The following is a 19,725-nucleotide window of genomic DNA, read 5'->3' as shown; positions in this document are numbered from 1 at the left end:
TAACATGGTATTGTAAAATTTATTCCAGGTGCTGTGAGTAGCATGGGAAGATGGTCACAAACAGATGACTCTCTTATTATGGCCACAGGCATTAACAGAGATATAAGTCAAGATGAACTATAGGTTGGCATGGCAAAGCTGTGCTGTTAAGATCATAAAGATTATTCAAGTGTATATGTTTTACACAGTGGTCCTTGCTGTGACTACTGTATATACAATATGCATCTAAATCTTACTGCACTGCAGAAAGCATTCACTCCTAGAATCACAGACTCGTTTGGGTTGGAAAGGACCTTAAAGCTCATCAAGTTCCAACACCCTGCCATTTTCAGGGACACCTTCCACTAGACCAGGTTGCTCCAAGCCCTGTCCAGCTTGGCCTTGAACACTGCCAGGGAGGGGGAAGCCACAACTGAAGTAAGCTCTTGCATTCCACATTCCTTTCACTCCTGTTCCTGATCAGTTTAAGTCTGAGGAATGAACTTTCCATGCAGAGAGATGGACTCTTCCAGGGGCATCTTGTTAGTGTTTCTGTATCCAACCAGCTGAGCCCGAGTTTTGGTAGATTCTGAGAAACCAGTATGACATGACATCCAAAAGTGATGGAATCATAATGAAGTCAAAGAAGTGAATGTTGATCAAAAAGCATTTGCTATGGCAGTAGAAGCTTACATAGCTTTTGGGCGAAGCACTGCCAGAGTTAGATTTATGTAGAATAGCCTGTAGTCCAATGCATCATGAAATAAAAAAATACCACGCTGGAAAAAAGTAGGAAAAGTATTTCAGTGCAGTTGTGATGCCAGGTCCTACTGATCATGCTTACATTACAAACCCATGAAGTATTCTAGTACAGAAACAGCATTAAATACGAGCAGTGTTCAGAAGATGCTCACTTAAAATGGTGTCATTTTGTGTCACCATGCAAAACTGCCTGTATCACTAGTGTGGCTACTGAAAGTTCCTGTGTATCTTATGCAAACCAGTGTAATGGGTGTTCTTGTCAGGTGGAACGTAGCTGGTGTATTTGTTAAAACACGCTACTGTTATAAAATGAGGTAGAACTAAACCCAGTGTGGATTAGAAACGTGTCAGGGGATTACAAAAGGGATTTTTAGATCAGAATTAGTGTAACACAGACAAGATTTCTGTGAAAAGAGCTGGGAACAGAACCAAGGTTTCCTCTTTTTATCTCTGCTCTATATAAAGAACTCACATGTACAGATTATAATTGCTGGGGTGAACGGATGCCAAATTATATAATGATTCCACCCACATTTGTCTTTCCTAACCTCTACCATTCCTCCTGTGGGAGCACAACAGGGAAATCAGGACCTTGATCCCGTTCACACTTTTGTAGGTTCTTTCATGAAATGGTATCATAAATCGGTCGATGGGATCAGGCGTTTTACTCTGAGTGGGGACAAAAGATGGATGTGCATGTGCAAAATGCCTGCAGTACCAAAAATAGGGGCCGTATTTTTTCCTGTCATAACTTGAGTTGGTGGAGCTGTGCCAAGGCTGAATGTGCCCACAGTCTATAGGCCAGCTGCCTGCCTGGCTGCAGTGAAGTTTGATGAGAGAGGATTTTGCAGGAACGATTAAGCCTTCTGGTAGTGACAGAGCCTGGTGACATTTTAGGAATATTCATCTCAGGTTAAAATGATTCTCTGGGAGATTTCAGCTACATCTGTAATGCCTGAAAGGCAAGGATAGCATTAATGAAGATGTTTTCAAGCCTTGAGCTGAGTTCCGTCAGCAGTTCTGAATCACCAGACCAGTTAATAAGGTGTTCTAATTGATATAATAATTCTACAGAGTTTTTCCACTTATACTAATGTAACATTTGGCTACGCTGAGGACAGATAATAGCTACAAGTTGAAAGGAAGGTCTGATTCTTTGGTCCTTTGCTACATTTCATGAAGCTTTTATTTTACTTGCAATACACATGTGCGATATCCATACATGCATTTTCTTTCCACTTGATTCTAAAGACACTGTTCAGTTATTAATTGATAATATCTGAGCAATGAAGGCAGCTTCAATAGTTTTACTGTTCCAGAAACATCCGTCTCATTCATAAAGATCATCCGTTCAAGAGCAGTCAACCCTGGGTTTTGTTGTTCTGTTTACTGGCATTGTTTTGGACAATGTGCTGACTTCCCTACAAGCTCTTGAACTACAAAGTACTCAAATAGTTTCCACTGATGTGTTAAGGTCTGCAGCTCACATGAGTCTGCTCAATCGACTTTTGAGAATATTAAGCCAGTTCTGGGAGTCATGGCACTTGAGATGGTGCTCCATGGTGCTAAGTAGCCACAGCTTGAATCCTAAGCAATGGCATCCCTGGAGCTTAAAACTCAGTCGTATAAGCCAAATCACCAGGGAGTTTTGTGTGTGGTTTTCTTCTCTTAATAACAGAGAAGTCAAATGCTTGTTTGTAGCATTTTTCTCTCCATATTTCCCCATTTGGGGAGTGGGTGGAAACTCGCCGGACTACAGGAGGATTAAGGGGGAATGTTGTGATTACTCATCAAACAACAAAGGAACATTCCCCTACTTACTGGCTCATCTGGCATTTGTGGCAGGAAGAAATTAAGCTCTTGCTTTTTTTTTTAGATAATTTGCCTGCTTTTTAACTGACTCCTCTTATAGCTTAGATAGAGATTTGGGTGATTCAAGATAGGGGAAGGGAAAACTAGTGGGGCTTTTCAAAAAAGATAAGGAAGATGGGTTCCCACACCCCATCCAAAGTCCAAGAGAAATAGTTTCTTTTTAAAATCCCAGCCTTAAAAACAGGTAAAATATGGGTTTTCTTATTATTAAACAAGCTAGTCGCTTACAAAGATAGACCAAAATTGATGTTGCCCATCTTTGCAGATACAGCCTGTAACATCATGATGTGTTAACAATTTATGGCCTCATGGTGTGGCTGCACTGCCACTGGATACATTAATGTGCATTTCAGTGGCATTATGCTGTAGTGTTTGGACATATACAGGAAAATATACTTTATATACGTATATGTACATTAAAAATCATGATTATTAGATTACAATGGATTATGAATGTAAACTCTTTTCTTAAATAGCCTTTTTTTTACTATATCCTTAAGAGAAGCAGTAATTCTAGGCTGTTCTTCAAACTGCTACAAAAAAATCATGTTAAGCCTTGGTATAGAAGGAGCCCATATTACTGATTTGGCAAATCAACTGTTAGGAGCATGGATTGAGTGTAATCAGAAGTCATCATCTTCAGTAGGCAGGACTGCACACCAAGAAATAGTTTCCTCTAGCTGTGGAATATTCAATCCACCATCATCAAAGGATCAGATTCAACAAGTGTTAAAGGAGCAATGAAATGGATCTTCTTTTCTCAGACTAACTTGGTGTCTGTTTTGGTGTCCTGTAACCTAGCCGATTTTGCAAGATAAAAACACACCAACAAACCTGGCAAGTTTTGAGCATCTTGGATTGGTGGCCTAAACCTCATAAAACGTGTAAGTGAAGAACAGAACATAAAGCTGTCAATTAGATTTTCTAATAGCTCTTAAACATTACTAGATTTTATTACAGACCTAAAATTAGCCTTGTTTTCAGACTTGGAGCTTTTTCAAATTTTTCATACTTTAGCCTTTTAGCTAGCAAGGCTGAGTTTTCAGCACCTAACAATGGAAACAGTACTGGAGCATCTGACACATAACTTCCATAACTAACAGACCTTTATAGGGTAAATAAGACTTTCTTCATCAAGTTGCTGGGCTTTGACATTTCCTATATAGCTGTGTTTAAGCTGACAACTGTGCATGGTGTTATGACAGGGGCGTAAAACACTAGAAGATGGAGCAGCTCTGCTCTGGAGACAAGCTGAGAGAGCTGGGCTTGTTCAGCCTGGAGAAGAGAAGGCTCCAGGGAGACCTTAAAGCAGCTTGCAGTGCCTAAAGGGGCTACAAGAAACTTGGAGACGGGCTTTGGACCAGGGCCTGTAGGGACAGGACAAGGGGAATGGCTTTAACCTGACAGGGGAGATTGAGATGAGATCTTAGGCAGAAGTTGTTCCCTGTGAGGGTGATGAGGTCCTGCTCATCCAGTTCCAACCCCCTGCCACGGGCAGGGACACCTTCCACTAGACCAGGTTGCTTCAAGCCCTGTCCAACCTGGCCTTGAACACTGCCAGGGATGGGGCAACCACAGCTTCTCTGGGCAACCTGTGCCAGCGCCTCAGCACCCTCACAGGGAAGAACTGTCTACGAGCTCATCTCAGTGTGCCCTCTGTCAGGTTAAAGTCATTCCCCCTTGTCCTGTCCCTACAGGCTGTTCTAAGAAGCCCCTCTCCAGCTTTCTTGTCGGCCCTTTTAGGTCCCGGAAGGCTGCTATAAATGCACTTTTCCATGTCTCCTGCTGGCTTTGTGAATACTATTCCAAGGCACTCTCCCCTCTCTGTAAGTAAAGTGAGAAGCCTGTGTGGTAACTCAAAGCCTTTGGCTGTAATTACGGACTACCTGAAAATTGGGCATTGTGGCACTGCATATTCCAGTGCTAAGACCTCCTTTACAAGTCCGGCGTCATCTCCTTATGCTTGGAGTATCCATGCGGATAATCCTCTGCCATCCAGACCAGTGCTCTGTGGGCAGAAGAAGGGATATGTGCAGCTCTGAAATGTGGAATGCCTGGCAGGGGTGGGAAATCCGGGGGCTATAACGGATCATGGATCATGGCCTCTGCTGAGCGGTGTGAGGAGGCACGGGTGACACGGAGAGAAAGCTTCCGAGAGGCAGAGTGTTGCTATAATAGGGCTGGATTACTCACTGCGCTTATTCAGATTCCTGTTACTGCTGGCAGCGGGAGTTTTCCCGAACACCAACGAACAATGAGTCATTCCCAGGTGTTTGGATTTGAAAAAGCTTTAGGTTTTTATTTCAATTTCAAAAAGAAACCGGCACAGCCCCCGCCACCCGCTCTGCCGCCGCGTTCCCTGGGAGCTGAAGCCACTCCTCCCTGCGCACTGAGGGATTGATTCCATTGCTTTAGTTCACTTTGGATTTATTCTTTCCTCGCCTGCCCCGAGTAGGCAGGACCAATCCAGGGGCCTCCCTGACTGTTCCAGTGCCTTTTCCCTCCCCTCTCCGGGTGGCAACCCGCTCCACTGCAGGAGGGAAAATGAGGTGGTGGCTGCTGCTTTCTCTTCCGTCTGCCAGCTGAATGAGTTTTATTAGGTTTTGCTTCGTTTCGTTTTCCCTCCAGGTTTCCTGCTCGGCACTGGGGGAGCCAGGAAATTCTGTGTCCTCTGGCTTGTTTTTATTTAAAATCTTAGCTGTCAGTGGACGTTTCTCCTCCTGCTCCAGCATTGTCCTGTTCACAGCTTTTAAGGCTTAAGAAGCTTGATTCTGTAAGGCTTGTATCCAAGGGCATCAGTCATTAACACACTGAGCTACATCTGCTTCTTGGCTAAGACTGAAGAAAGACATCTTAAGCTGGAAATCCTGCTTGCTCACTTGCTCGCTCTCTAGTGCAGACGGAAGGAGAAGCATATGCAGCAGCAGGTTCCTTTTTCTTATAATGATGATTATTGTTATTCCAAAAGGCTGCCTCACTTTGGAGATGCACTGACAAGATGATGGAGTGAAAGTCTCCTGTTTCCAGGGAAGAAAATTACAGCAATCAGCCAAAGAAAGGAAAAAACGCAAGTTAAATAACAGCAGAAATAGGAAGGAGGACAGTGGTGAAGAACTGAAAATAAAATTAGAGGAAACAGGTTGAAGGCTGGCATAAAGCTGGAAGGGATTTTAGGCTCTAGTGTTTTGCCTTTGCCCCCCACCCCTTCTGTTTGTTTCTGGTTTTCGGCTTTTTTGTTTGTTTTCTTGGTAGGTTTTATTGCTGCTTTTAAATTCTAAGCTGGTTTTGGAGATCGCTGCAGAAAAGCAGGCTGCTTTAGTGTAGAGCAGTTTCCCCAACGTGTCCTTTTCTCTTTCCCTGCCTGTCGTCTCTGCTGTTGCTGCAGCTGCTGCTGACAGAAACGTGTTAGGAAAGCAGAAAGAGAAAATGCCAGCCATCCTGGTAGCCTCCAAAATGAAATCGGGACTACCTAAACCCGTCCACAGTGCTGCTCCAATCCTGCATGTCCCAACGACCAGGACCATCCCACAGCCCTGTTACCTGAAGTTTGGGAACAAGGTGGAGGTGACGAAGCCACTGTATTCCAGCCAGATTCCTCTCAAATCTGCAAATGGACAAGAAAACGGAGGAGATGTACTCCCACCAAGGAAGAGTGGCTCTGTAGAAAACGGATTTGACACACAGGTTAGGAGGCACTCAGTGTTGGGGTTGGTGTATGCAGGGATTTATTTCTATGCTGAATGTGTGCACCAGGTTTTCAGAGGTGGATAGCAGTGGTGTTAACAGCAGTGAGAGTGTGTATGTAATAACATCTGTCTGCAGTGGTAGGATGGTTTATATTCTGCATAGTGGCATGTGTTATCCAGGGATGGTTTTGTAATTCTGTCAGCATATGGTGGAGCTGCTGGTGCGGTGGTGAGGGCTGGTGCAGTGTGTGCTGTTTGCCCGCGTGTTGCCTTCCCTCCTGCCTTTGCTTGGACTTTGTGGGGGGCTGATGGAAGGGAGATGGTAGAGATGCTGTTTCTGGGGTGGGTGTCCTTTGTGTTCTTTCTATACGTGCTGAGTGTAACAGCTGGGACGGGAATTGATTGCTGGTTGTCAGGAATGTGCTTTGTGTGTTATGTACTGTGCCAGAGCATTAGTTGTGAGAACATTAGGTATTTGTGGTTGTGTGAGGAGTGAATGGGAAGCAGTGTCTGAGCTGAAATTACCATATGCATGTCATTCTCAGTGCAGCTAGATCAAATAGATTATGTGGGGAATGAACACTTGAGTGGAATTGTCTGGTTTAATGTCACATGCATGACATCATAGATGCAGACCATTATCAATAAGCATGTTTTAGATTTCCCTTTCATGTGTATCAGTTTTCTGGCATATTTTTAGAGATGCTGCTTTCTGTATAAGGAGGAGGAAGGTACGTTCTTCAGCTCATTGGATTTTTATCAGCACAGTGACACTTCCAGCATGGCTCACATTGCCTTGTGTTGCTGATGCCCCGGTGTGTTCACCAGTAGCGTAAGCACACAGAGTACGTGTTCGCCTACTACAGGGTGAGCAAAGCAGATGAGATGCTGCAGCAAGCAGAATTGATTAACGTTACACAGATATTGCAGTGGAGCAGTGTGGTGTATTTTGGCAACGGCCATATCTGTGACAGGATCTGAGTCCGGGAGAAGGTGATACCGTTACACTGGGGTAGGGAAATAATGACAGATACCTTTTTTTTTTGTCTTTTCCTTCCTCAAGCAGATCATCCCTACCATCTAGGTTTTAATTCTATGCTCTCATAACCCTGTTCTGTTCAGACCAGTCTGACTACTGGCTGGCCCCGTGCCCTGGATTTTAGGATTGTTGCTGGTAGACAGGGTGATGTCTTGGTTTGCTCAGGCCAGACAAATAGAACTGTAGCAGTTCCTGAGGGACTGAGAGCAGGAAAAGGAGACGGGCAAGTACTAATGGCAGGGTGGTGGCAGCAGACTGACCAACCTCTGCTTCACATCTTGTTCTTAAGGGAGAAACAAATACTTTTACTTCCTGCTGGATCCTGTCCTTGGGATTATGAAATATCAGCAAAAGCTCATTATATGCTGCTTTCTCTCAGACACACCTGGGTTTCCGCATAGAAATTTATATTTGTGCAGAAGTGTTATTCATCACTCATAGTAGTTTAGAATGCCCATGGCAGGGAGGTTGGAACTAGGTGAGCTTTAAGGTCCTTTCCAACCTAAAGCATTCTGTAATTCTATGAATCAGAGATCCTTCCATTGCTAGCTGTTTGCAGCAGTAAGGGGAATACTGTGGTGGTTTTAACCCTTATCCAGGTGTGAACAAACCCCATATTTTATATCCTGATATTGAAAGGGTCTTCACGCTAACCTGTTGTATTTCAACAGGGAGTGATTTTGGCCAAAAAAACTTCAAATAAATTTGTGGTTTGAATAACCTCAACAGCAGGAGAAATCACTTGGTCACTCTCAGTAACCTCATTTAGGTAACAGGCTTAGCAGATGACCAGTACCTTTTAAGGTGTGAACTGCTGAGGTCTGTTTTACTACCCATTGTCTTGAATAAGCACAGTCCTATTTTGTTACTCTCATTGATCGAACCTTGATCCCTCTGCCCACATTAAGTATGTGGGGCTTTGCCATTAGAGGTCATAATTTGGAATGTTGGTCTGTATCTGAAGGGAGGATTTTTTCCAGATTGGTTTGTAACAAGGGCACTGTTCTTTTCTTATTCTACCCCCCCTTCCTCCCAAGGAAGGAGAACAGGATGGATGGACATGTGCCAGATGCTGTGTCAGCAGCTGAAGTATTTTTATCTTGGAAAACCTTCAGCTACATTCAGGTATAGAAATGCTTTCTGATGATAAGCCTAGGAAGGTTTAGTCTTGAACACTGCACTAGGACTAATTACCTCAAGAATCATAGCTATGTACTATGGAGTGATGACTCGCTTCTCTGGATATTTTATCTTAAGCAGCAATGTGGCCTTCACTATTTTATTGTACCTGGTATTCTGTATGAGGGAAGTTCTGTTCTTATTGTGGCATTTTGAGTTTAGATGCACAAGTTGAACTGATGCTGAATGTTTTGGCACCTGTCTTTTGTAGATCTTGGTCACTGCATGGAGTTTGAAGCCCAAGGGGAAAGACAATATCTTTCTGTGTGGGTTAAAGAGAGATTGTGACTCTTGAATCAAATCTTCCAATATCTAAAGGGGCTGACAAGAAATCTGGAGAGGGTGTTTGAATGGCCTGTAGGGATAGGACAAGGGGAATGGCTTTAATCTGCCAGAGGGGAGATTGAGATGAGCTCTTAGGCAGAAGCTCTGCCCTGTGAGGGTGCTGAGGCACTGGCACAGGGTGCCCAGAGAAGCTGTGGCTGCCCCATCCCTGGCAGTGTTCAAGGCCAGGTTGGACAGGGCTTGGAGCAACCTGGTCTAGTGGAAGGTGTCCCTGCCCGCGGCAGGGGTTGCAGCTAGATGAGTTTTGACGTGCCTTCCAACCCACCCCATTCTATGAAAAAACAAAGAAATAAAAATGTCCAACACCATGTAACTGGTGCTTTGGGCCTTGCTGAGATTCAGCTTGGAATTTGAAGCCCCAGACTCCCTGTTTGAGCTAGAGGCATAAGCTACTTCTGTCAAAAGCCAAGCTGATACTGGGACACTTTCAACACAAATGGCGGAGAAGCATTGCTTTTGTACAACTGCTTTGTGGTTCAGGCATTTACTCAAGAGAATTCAGCTTCTATTTCAGCACAAGCGAATTCAAGCTGCTGTTATATCTTTGAGGGTGTTCGTAATCAATAAGCCACAGGATGTTCTGGTAGTATTTTAGGGAGCTGCTCTTAGTCCTGTTGAAGTTAGTCCTCTTTGCAGTACATTACACAGAATTCAGATGCATGCACAGAATTAGAGCACAATCTGACCTAATGTTTAGGACATCTGCTTGGTCATGTACTGTACAAGAGGGGATAGAGAGCTGAAACAGATAGATTGTCCACCTTTAATTATTTGTACATATGAGTTTTTCTCTTCAATCATGGTGTATATATGCTTCCACTCTGAATTTGTGGATGCCTTTTCCCTGCAGTTTGTTTACTGATTATTCTGCAGAAGAGCCTGTCTAGTGCGTAGACTAGAAGCAACAATGTGAACATGTTCTAATACTGTTTTAGCATGTTTCAAGCCACTTGCAGAGTGGTGCTGGGTTCATGAGCTTTTTCAATGCCAGGTGGGACCTATCCTGAGCCTGATTCTTAAGAGCATATGGGCACTGCAAGTGGTATTCATTACAATACTAATTTTTTGATGTCCCACCTGAGAAATGTGGCATCAGTGAGAACTTCTCAATATTTTGACATATTTTTTGTTCTTCTTGATATGGTTTTACATCTGTCAGCTGAATTTCACAGTAACTACAGGTTTTGTGCCTTAAGGCCATATAAGGGCAATGTGTTATTTAAAATGCTGTGTGATTTATAAAATCATTTTTCATAGTATTTCAGCAGCTCCCAAAGAACGGTCTGAGGGTTTTAGCATCAAGCCCATTGTAAATGCTACTGGAAACCTCAGGTCAATGAATCATGGCAGTATCATTCCTATTTTATTGTTACTGATACACACACTCCATTTTTCCATATTATATTCCTTTTGTTGTGCACAACAGTATCCTGCTGCACTGGTGCTTTTGTCTAATTTGAAAACACCACCAATAAACCGGACCCATATTTAGATAGCATTGTTTTGGAAATATTTAACTTTGTTACTAGAGAAACTTCTGTCAAATAGATAGTAAGATAGTGATTCCTCACATACAAAAGGGTATTTCTTAGTTAGTCTGAAGAAGTTGTGTGTATTTGGCTACTAAGTTTGCATTAGTTATTTAAGACAGAGGTCATTGCCAATTAGGAGTCCATGGATATGGTTGAATTGTTTGTGCAGGGTGCAAGAAGGAAAATACTGTTCCAGGAGCATACTTCGTTGCCATGTTATTGTGAAAGCCACCAAAGGACATCATGGATTTATTTTTATTGCTGCTACGTTGTATTCTCTAGCTTCTTGATTTTTATTCTCTGGAGAACCTAAATAATAAGTACTGTTTGTATCCTAAGTAACTGTGGCAGTCCTAAAAGCACCGAGACCTTACTAATTCATTGGTCCCACAATTTCCACTAGAACACTTCAAGTTCACAGGCATCTGTTTAACCTGGTATTCAAGAATATGTATTCACTAGTTGCCTATAACTGTCCTTAATGTTTGGCAGGGAGGCAGGGGGGATGACTTGTTATTTCACTGCAAACTTGTTTGCAATATTAGTTTGCTGGAGGTTATGCAGCATGCACTTTCCTGCTACATAGAAAAGAGCATAATCAGCAGTTGAGGGAGGGGATTCTGCCTCTCTGCTGCATTCTTGGGAGACCTCTTTGCAGTCCTGTGTCCAGCTCTGAGGCAACAACGCAAGAGGGACTTGGAGCTGTAGGAGGAAGTCCTGTTGGAGAGGGGCTTTGGGCAAGGGCCTGTAGGGACAGGACAAGGGGAATGGCTTTAACGTGAATGAGGGTAGATTGAGATGAGCTCTTAGGCAGAAATTCTTCCCTGTGAGGATGATGAGGCACTGGCACAGGTTGCCCAGAGAAGCTGTGGCTGCCCCATCCCTGGCAGTGTTCAAGGCCAGGTTGGACAGGGATTGGAGCAACCTGGTCTAGTGGAAGGTGTCCCTGCCCATGGCAGGGGGTTGGAACTGGATGAGCTTTAAGGTCCCTTCCAACACAAACCAGTCTGGGATTCTATGACATGTAAGATTTAGATGCTCTACTAGGTATTATCTTGTTCCTCTCCACTTTTGCTCTACACTAGGCAAACATGATTCTTTTAACCTTTTCTCTCAGGATTTCTAGAACTCTTAGCATGCTTAATTCTGTCTACTGAGCTCTTCAGTTTGCCTATTTCTTTTAAAATTAATTCAGTTCCAGACTTCATAGATGTCATTGTCTGCAATAGAACTGCCTTGCTTACCTAGATTTTTCTTCACATTGCCTTCCCAGTTTTGAAGGTCATTTTGAGTTGGTCATTCTACACCCAGGTTGTTTTAGACTTCCCTGTTCTCTAGTCTTACACTAAATTTTTCTCCTTGTGATTTAGTTGTTCTTTCACAATTTGTGAAGGTCATCTGCATCTGTGTTCTCCAAAAACATCTGCAATACCTGTTGAGACTAGAAACTTTTTCTCCGTAGTCATTCTGTAGTCAACGACAATGATATGGAATGGAATTGGTGGAAAAGCTCCATTACAGATCACTGGCGAAAATGTATTGGGTAGCCATTCCCATGTTGATAGTGCACTATTGACAGACCTCAGGGAGCTTTTCAGTCATTTGTGTGCTGCCATAAAGTACTTTAGCTGCTCACAAATTCATTACTTAATAGTTTGCTCCACTATTTTTCCATGCTTCAAATTTAGGCTCACATCAACTGTTTGATGAGCCACCTGTGCATTGCAGTCTGCTGGTTTTTGGTTGGCCTTCTCTGCTTCACCATGTTGTTAGCAATCCACATGGAGCCATATAGTTCAGATATTAGTAATTACTTTTCTATATTTTAATTAACTTTATCAGAAGCCGTTTATATTCCATATTACTGTCTTGCTAATGTGAAGTTTCATGGAGAGAAAGATAAATAGAGCAATTGCAAAGAAATTATGCCTGCCTTTCTTACATGAATTAACCATTTTTATGTGTGGTACTGGGCTTCACAGTTTTACTAGAGTTGTCTTGCAGAAGGGATAGGAATCAAGCAAATATTTACCTGTACCCAATTGCAAGTCAGATGAACACGGACTGGTTTCAGTGCCATTGTGTGAGCTGTGTAAAATTTCATCTCGCTATCACCACTGAGCTAATTATAAAAAGAAATGATAAGAAACATGGTTGGTAACATTGATATCTTACCCATAAAAGGTAGCTTTTTGCAGTGTTGGAAGATACCAAATGAGGACATGTTCAGGGTGTGTACAAAGGAGAAATTTTACTGAAGAGTTGGGGAAATCTAAGAACTATAAATTCAGGCTATCAAAATATATAACTACAAATAGAACTTTAATAGTATTAAAATTTGTAATAGTATTAATGAGCTTGCTCACATAATTATCTATGCACCTAAGTACATTCCTGTGAAAAAAAAACCTTGCTGAATCTTGCTTTGTGATGGATTTTTTTGCCACATTGTAAGCAATCTGAGGGTATGAAGTAGCCAAATTCTTCTTCTAATTAGTATTACAGTGGTTTTCATAATATGTTTATAGATACCTACTGGTAAATATGAAATTGCTCGAGGCTGTTCCAAATGAAATATTACCGTATCAAAAACAAGAAAACAGTTCAAAAGTTGTCTTGTTATGATTAACATGGAGTTTATTTTATAAATGAACGGCAAATGCATAAAGACACCCAAGGTCATAAAATCTGCAGTGCTCTAGAAAGTTACTAGCTAGTCCCCTGACTCGTAGATTATCTTTCTCCTTTGCTGCTATTTGTTAATCAGTTCAAAATGCTTCTGCATATGGTGTCCATATGTTCTCCCTCTGTCCTTGAAACTCTCCGTTTACTCCATAAAATAGTATTTCTTCAGTGAACACTCTCACTTGCTTTGTCCTTGAATTAGGAAGTAATTTTTGTTGCCTTCTGCTCTGACACTTGATGTGTGGCAGCGCCAAGCAGGACACTTAGCTACAGCCATCCTCTAACCAGAAATCAGTTAATAATTATTGTTTTATGTATTTTTCTTGCTCTCTTTCTGCCTGCCTGTCTTTGCCCTCCTGGAGAATGTATTTGACAGCTTTTAGAGCGTTTTTCATAGGTAATTTGTCTGTTGTGTGTTCAGTAAAACCTCTTTCTTGATCCATGTGTTGTGTTTTAGTTCTCATAGACACTCATTCTCTGCTGGAGAGTTGAACTGGCTTCAACAGAGAAGTATGAGGTCTTTCTAGCTGATATATCAAAATCGTTAATATTCAAATAGGGATAAAATAATTGTACTTTAAAAAGCAAGTGTGATGTGAAGAAACTGAAAGACAAAAGCATCTGTGTCCAGGCACCACTTGAGCTGTACAAGTATCCTTGGTAGTTGAAAAGCCATGCTGACATGCTTTATGGAGCTCATCATAAAGGAATGTTTTCTTGTCTTCTGCAAAACAGAATCATAGAATTATAGAACCAACCAGATTGGAAAAGACCTTTAAGATTATCAGGTCCAACTGTTCCCCAGCACTGCCAATGCCACCACGAAACCATAGCACTAAGGGCCTCATCTGCATGGCTTGTGGACGCTTCCAGGGATGGTGACTCCACCAGTGCCCTGGGCAGCCTGTTCCAATAGCTGACCACCCTTTGGGGAAGAAATTGTTCCTAATATCCAATCTAAACCTCCCCTGGTGCAGCTTGAGGACGTTTCCTATTGTCCTATCACTTGTTACTTGGAAGAAATACTCTCATCAAAAACCAGTTGGTATGATGTATGAAACCTATCCTAAAGGAATCTCCTGGAGATGCAGAAAGGTACAAGGATATTGGTAGAGGAGAACTACAGATAATGCTTTTTAAAACTCCTGGTAGTAAACCTGAGTTTTACTTCTCAAAAAGAAAAAAAAGTAAGGGGAAAAAATCAAATTAGAAAGAAGGTGCCTGGTAAACAAACTTTTTCCATGTTTCAACTGTCTGAGAAGTACCAGAAAGGGAGAAACTTATGAGACCAATACCATCTGTGCTCTTTTTTAGTTTTTGTCTCCAGTGGGTATTGGAAAAGAAGGCCTTTATTTTACTGAGATAGGAAGGGTGGATTCAGTGCTTGGGTCTGGGAATTCAAGGCTGGTTTTGGCTATTTTCGATTTGCTTTGAAGAGTCCTCTGAGAACCATCATCTACTCTGTAATTTCCAGATTATCTCACCCCTGGATTTAAACTTCTCTTCAATTTGTAGAGTATTTTAATGCTTTTAGCCTACAAGTCCCTTTTTCTTACCAAAGTGGAATAAATTAAGGAGGGATTGGAATCAGTAATTTTGTTTGAACTTCCCAAGCTTGCAAGACAGAATAAATATTATTATTTCTAAGTAATATTTAAGAAGATACAGTTCTGAATAAGGTGATTGCTAGGCCTTTAATGGAAGGATGTGTGTTGTATTCTTCCATTTTTTTTCCTATTTACTTTCTGCTTATTTAAGGTTTGGGCTAATCTCATTCTCCTGAGAAGTTTACCTGGCTAAAAATACCCTGCTTGGATATTATTTTTAGGAACATCTATATTTGAAGTAAATAAATGGTCAGATTTTCAGTGTATTATTAGACATGAACTGATGGTACATTTTGTAACAGGAAGCTGATGGTTTTCCATTCACCAGGAACTGGAATTTAGTCAAACACTTGGCCCGTACTTGTATGCCTCTAATTTTATCTGTAAATTGCTTTTTCTGAAATAGTTTGTGAAAACATTCTCGGTTTCTTCAGTTTTGTAATGCATAGGCATGGAAATAGCTGCTAAAACTTAAAACAAATAAACCATTTATTAAAATAACTAATTGAGAAAACAGGTCAGTTCTTATTTTAAAACAGACTGAGATGTGAAATTTTACCCTGATTCCATCTTTTTTTTTTTTTTTCTCTTGAGAGTATTTTTAGGTGTGTTGTCCTTGGATTATTTTTCATTCTACTTTTGGGCTTTTTAGAATTGCAAGCAATGTGTGGGAAAACAATACATGAAAGGAAAAAATATCCAGCTTCTGGATTTCAAAATAGGCCTTACCAGGACTTTTTCCCTTATGCATGGTCAGTTTTGGACTGTAATATCATCGTATTTTGACAATGTCTTGTTTACTCCCATGGCTTCTTAAATTTTACCCTTTTTCCCTCCCTTTTCTTGAATATTTCCTTAAGCTCTCTTCCTATTATCACCTTGTGTGGGTTTTTTTTTTTCTACAGCTATGGCTAGAAATTGCCTTATCCTCCTTTTCAAATTTGGAAAGAGTTCCTAAATCTCCTTATTTTATCTATCCTGTCACTAATATAGGTCCTTCTGTCTTGTCCTTTGTGTGATGACCACTGTGGTATAATCCAAAAGTGTGCAGAACTGGCCCCACCCTTTACACCTGGGGTTTAATTGCCACTGCTTAGCTGGTTAGGACCATGACAACAAAGTCCTCAAGTGTAAGGTTTTATAAGAGTTTCCTTCTCTTCGATGGAAGACCTTACAAGGTTAGACGAGCTCCATCTGCCCAGGTTTAAAAATAGGAGTTTTTCTTCTGTGAGGAAGGTGAGCAAGATTGCTATTGCTGCTCTCACCTAAAAAACCCACTGCGCAGGCTGGAAGGGCTCACTCTCACTTGTCTGGATGGACAGGCGAGGGTCTAAACACTAGGTGACAAGGTGCATGGGAAGATCCAACCTTGCATGCAGGTGGACCAGGGTATGGGTCGCTTGTGATTGCCTGGGAGATGTCAGTCCTGGTAAGACACTTCCTGATTGCCTAAGCTGCCTTTTTCCAACCAGATTTGCATATCCTTGTTCGTTGTGCCTGCAGTAAGCATGGGTAAATCCCTTCCCAAATCTTGATTCGCAAAGCCAAGCCATCAATCCAAAAATGTATATTGATGAGTTCATGTTTATGGTGTAGACTTGAGAATTACCTGTAGGTAGCAGACAGGCAAGGCAGTGTTGGAGCTGTCAAGGGTCTGTGGGCTACTTCCAGTAGTAGATGCTGAGGTTTTATTTTATTTGGTTTAGTGGTGGACTTGGCAGTCCTGGGGTAAAGGTTGGACTTGATGACCTTAAAGGTCTTTTCCAAGCTAGTTGATTCTATGATTCTCTATAGGCAAGAAGGAAAACTGGACTGTAGAGGCCAAGGAACTAGGGACTGGCAGGTATTGATTTAGTTGCAATAGTGCTTGCTGTGCGTGACAGGAAAACATGGTCAGGTCCGTTAAACATGTGTTCTTGAGGAATAAGTTGATGGATTCATTAACACTTCCTTTGAAAGTGGAAATCTACCTATTCGTAAGAGTTCTAAATAGGATTAGTCCTTTCTTTAAGCTCCAGGACCTCACAGGACTGGAGGCCAATGTACTTGATGCACTGTTCCCTCCATGAGTTGGGTAGGGGAAGGGCGGGTTCTTAGCCATGATGGTCCCAGAGGTGTAGAAGACCAGGCTGTAAAGCCTTCTTGGAGCAATCCAGACATGTTTGTCGCCACAACCTCCCCCAGAACCCCAAAACAACCCTTGGCTTGCTGTACAGCTGCAGGTGTAGCTGTTCTGAGTGCTGGCATCTTGTTGATTTATGCTTTCTCCAAATGGAAGGATCTTGTTGGTTATGCCTTCTCCATCTGAAAGGACTTCACTAATTTCCACGTTCCTCCTCATCTCCCTAATAATCCTGTAGAAGCTGACAAGGCCTTTTTGCTAACAGGCAGCTTCCTCTTTCAGAAGTGTATAGGAAGAGTTATATAGGATGATGGCATCTTCTAGGAGGGCTGAGTAAGGGCACACATGCTTGGGTCTTGGGAGAAGTGGAAGAGCCATGTAACAGGCTAGAATTGTAATTTTGTGTATTTTATGTCTGTCATGGAGCTCTTCAGAGGCTGTTCTCATTGCCACGGCATGCAAGGTTCTGTAATATTTCTTGGCATCTCAGCCTCCTCGTCAGATTTGACAGATATACCCCTTTGGACAATGGAGAGACATTCTCAGTTGCAAACTGTTGTAGTAATACCTTTTTGTTTCACATGATGAGATTAATCTCCCTGATAGTATCCCCTATCTTCTACTGAAAGGGCTGGCTGGAAATTAATTTTATATTGTATTTTTCTGCCATCTATTAATTCTGTGCATTCACGAATCTGGAGAACAAAATGAATGCCCTTGCGGGATTTCATGTTGCTGATCTAACTCGTGTGACATTTTATTGTTGCACTTGTATATCTTGAAACAAATATTTAGAAGTTGATTCCTTTTGCTTTAGTCATGTACACTACTAGAAACTACAGGTAAGCTTGGTACTGATAAGCTAAATACTGGTTTTGTACAGGTATATTTCAAAGACTGTAACAGCTCTTTTTCCACCTCTCATCTATATGGCTGTTTCTCAGATTATGACATTAATTACCAGGAAGTAATTTCTAATCAACTTGCACAAGGGGTCTAGCACATTTGCTTCCTTTTGCAGATAGATAGCTATCAAGCATAGCATTGAAAGGTACAAAGATTTGTGTCATGTCTTTTGGAGTCAGAAATCCTCCTTAAGCCAATGTAGTGTGATGAAAAGTTATAATTTCTTAGAGAAATCTAATGTGAGAACAGTATTTGTATGCATGTGTCAGAGGAACACATACCTGGAACAGATGCAGAGGACACATTTGCATCCACAAAGATCAGTGCACAACTTTGATTGTGGCTGGTAGAGACAGTAACTAATGGATTAGTCTGGTAAGACAGGTTTGATTCAGTTACAGATTATTCATCATTTCCAAGAGTCTTACAGGTATTTAAGCCTTCAAAACTAATTTACAAGATGTCATTTGTGTTTCAAGATCAAATGTGCATTTGCCATTTGAAGCCATGGTTTAGAAACGGGTTTCGTTTTTTCTTGCTCAATAACCATGGGGTCAAGTCTGTTTCTCAGGACAGCCATACATAACCCAGACTTGTCTGGACCTTCACTGGGATGGATTATTTTGGGAAGGAGTATTTTCAGCATTGCTGTGTCTTACTCCGCCGGGATGGACTGTGGAGCACACAGGGGACTGATTCTCCAGGGTAGTGTGCCAAATGAGCACTGCCAAAGAAAGCTGGCAAAAAGGTGACGGTCCTCTAGCATGGAGCTGGAAAAGGGAGGCAGCAACGTCCTATTTATCCCTACACAACCTTGCCAGAGGAATTCTAATGAATTTGCTTTAATTTACAAAACAAAACCACTTTCTGCTTTTCAAGAGGGAAGAGCAGTGGTTGCCTAGGATCCTGTTTCCAAGCAGTCAGATACAAACTTCCCTCACTGCAGCAATGAAGATTTCCCTCCCTGTAAGAGGTAGGAGCATTTTGGTCTTTTACCTTGTAGGGTTTGGACCACGTGGAGTGATTTGTGGTGCATACACAGGATTGTGCAGTGGGGTGTAATGCCTGTGGGTCATACCCACCAGTGGTTTGGTTTATTAGGTTGGGTAGCCAGGCATCTATTTTTAATGCAGGAATCGATTTCAGGTTTCCCTTGTTTAACAGGTTACTTGCTACAGTAGGCACTTGAAAAAGGAGGAAAACTAAAAAAAGAAAGAAGAAAAAAAGTATATGGAAGAAGCTGAAATAAAAAAGCTAGTCTACAAAGGTCCTAGACTCCTTAATAGCATATCCTTCACTCTCCTAGTTTTTGTGATGATACTTAGTCTCTTGGCCGTAACAGTGTGAACTAGGTAAGATATGGTCCTCTGTTGCCTCCTGAGTTCTCAGAGATTCAGCAGAAAAGGGGTTTGCACTGAACAAACACAAATTTTTACCTACTACCTACATAGCCTGAGAACTGTCCGCGGGTGTGGGACGTTGTAGTGGGGACTGATGCCACCATAGGCTGCTGTGTCAGCATTGCTGAGCCAATGGCTTGTCACATCTATTCAGTGTTTATTATGCAGCGTTAAGCAAAGAGAGATTTGGAGTATCAGTGTTCCACTGGGAAATTGTTTAATTCTGGTATTTTTTTCAGGGGTTCCTACCAGCTTACAGAAATGGACCTTCCACAAATAAAAGCCTCAGGCTTTTCATGCACATATGCACGTTTTGGTCACACAAACAATACCGATGGTGAAAGGGAGTGTTTTGTAAACCATCTTGTGAAGTGCTGCAGCATCACTCTGTGCAATTACCCCCCCTTCTCCTTTCTTCTCTGACAGTAGCTGAAATGGCAGGGCTTGGGTTGGCCAGGACTTTACATCATTTATAGCACTGCTGTTAAATGCTAGGCTGAAATGGGTGGTAGCTCAGCTCATTTGCATGATTTAAAATGCCAGCTCGGTTTAATGTAGAGCAGCTGGTATATCCTTAACTCCTTCAGGAGAAAACTTAATACCACCAGATC

The 19,725-nt window shown here is 41.9% G+C and overlaps 1 protein-coding gene across 4 annotated transcripts in view; it reads left to right on the top strand.

The window, feature by feature from the left end:
* The window catches only part of NAV2 (neuron navigator 2), a 401,751-nt gene that overhangs the window by 176,397 nt on the left and 205,629 nt on the right, over positions 1-19,725 (top strand). For 3 of the 4 annotated variants that reach the window (XM_005150566.4, XM_005150567.4, XM_005150565.4), the window contains exon 1: positions 6,040-6,297. The exons of the other annotated variant lie outside the window; for it this stretch is intronic. In XM_005150566.4, coding sequence (XP_005150623.2) covers positions 6,040-6,297 — 258 coding nt within the window. Of the gene's footprint in view, positions 1-6,039; positions 6,298-19,725 lie in introns of those variants that run through there. 4 annotated transcript variants of the gene reach the window in all.

Source organism: Melopsittacus undulatus, chromosome 8, assembly GCF_012275295.1.
Source record: "Melopsittacus undulatus isolate bMelUnd1 chromosome 8, bMelUnd1.mat.Z, whole genome shotgun sequence".
In the NCBI taxonomy this organism is placed as follows: domain Eukaryota; kingdom Metazoa; phylum Chordata; class Aves; order Psittaciformes; family Psittaculidae; genus Melopsittacus; species Melopsittacus undulatus.
This window is presented reverse-complemented; position numbering and strand designations above follow the sequence as displayed.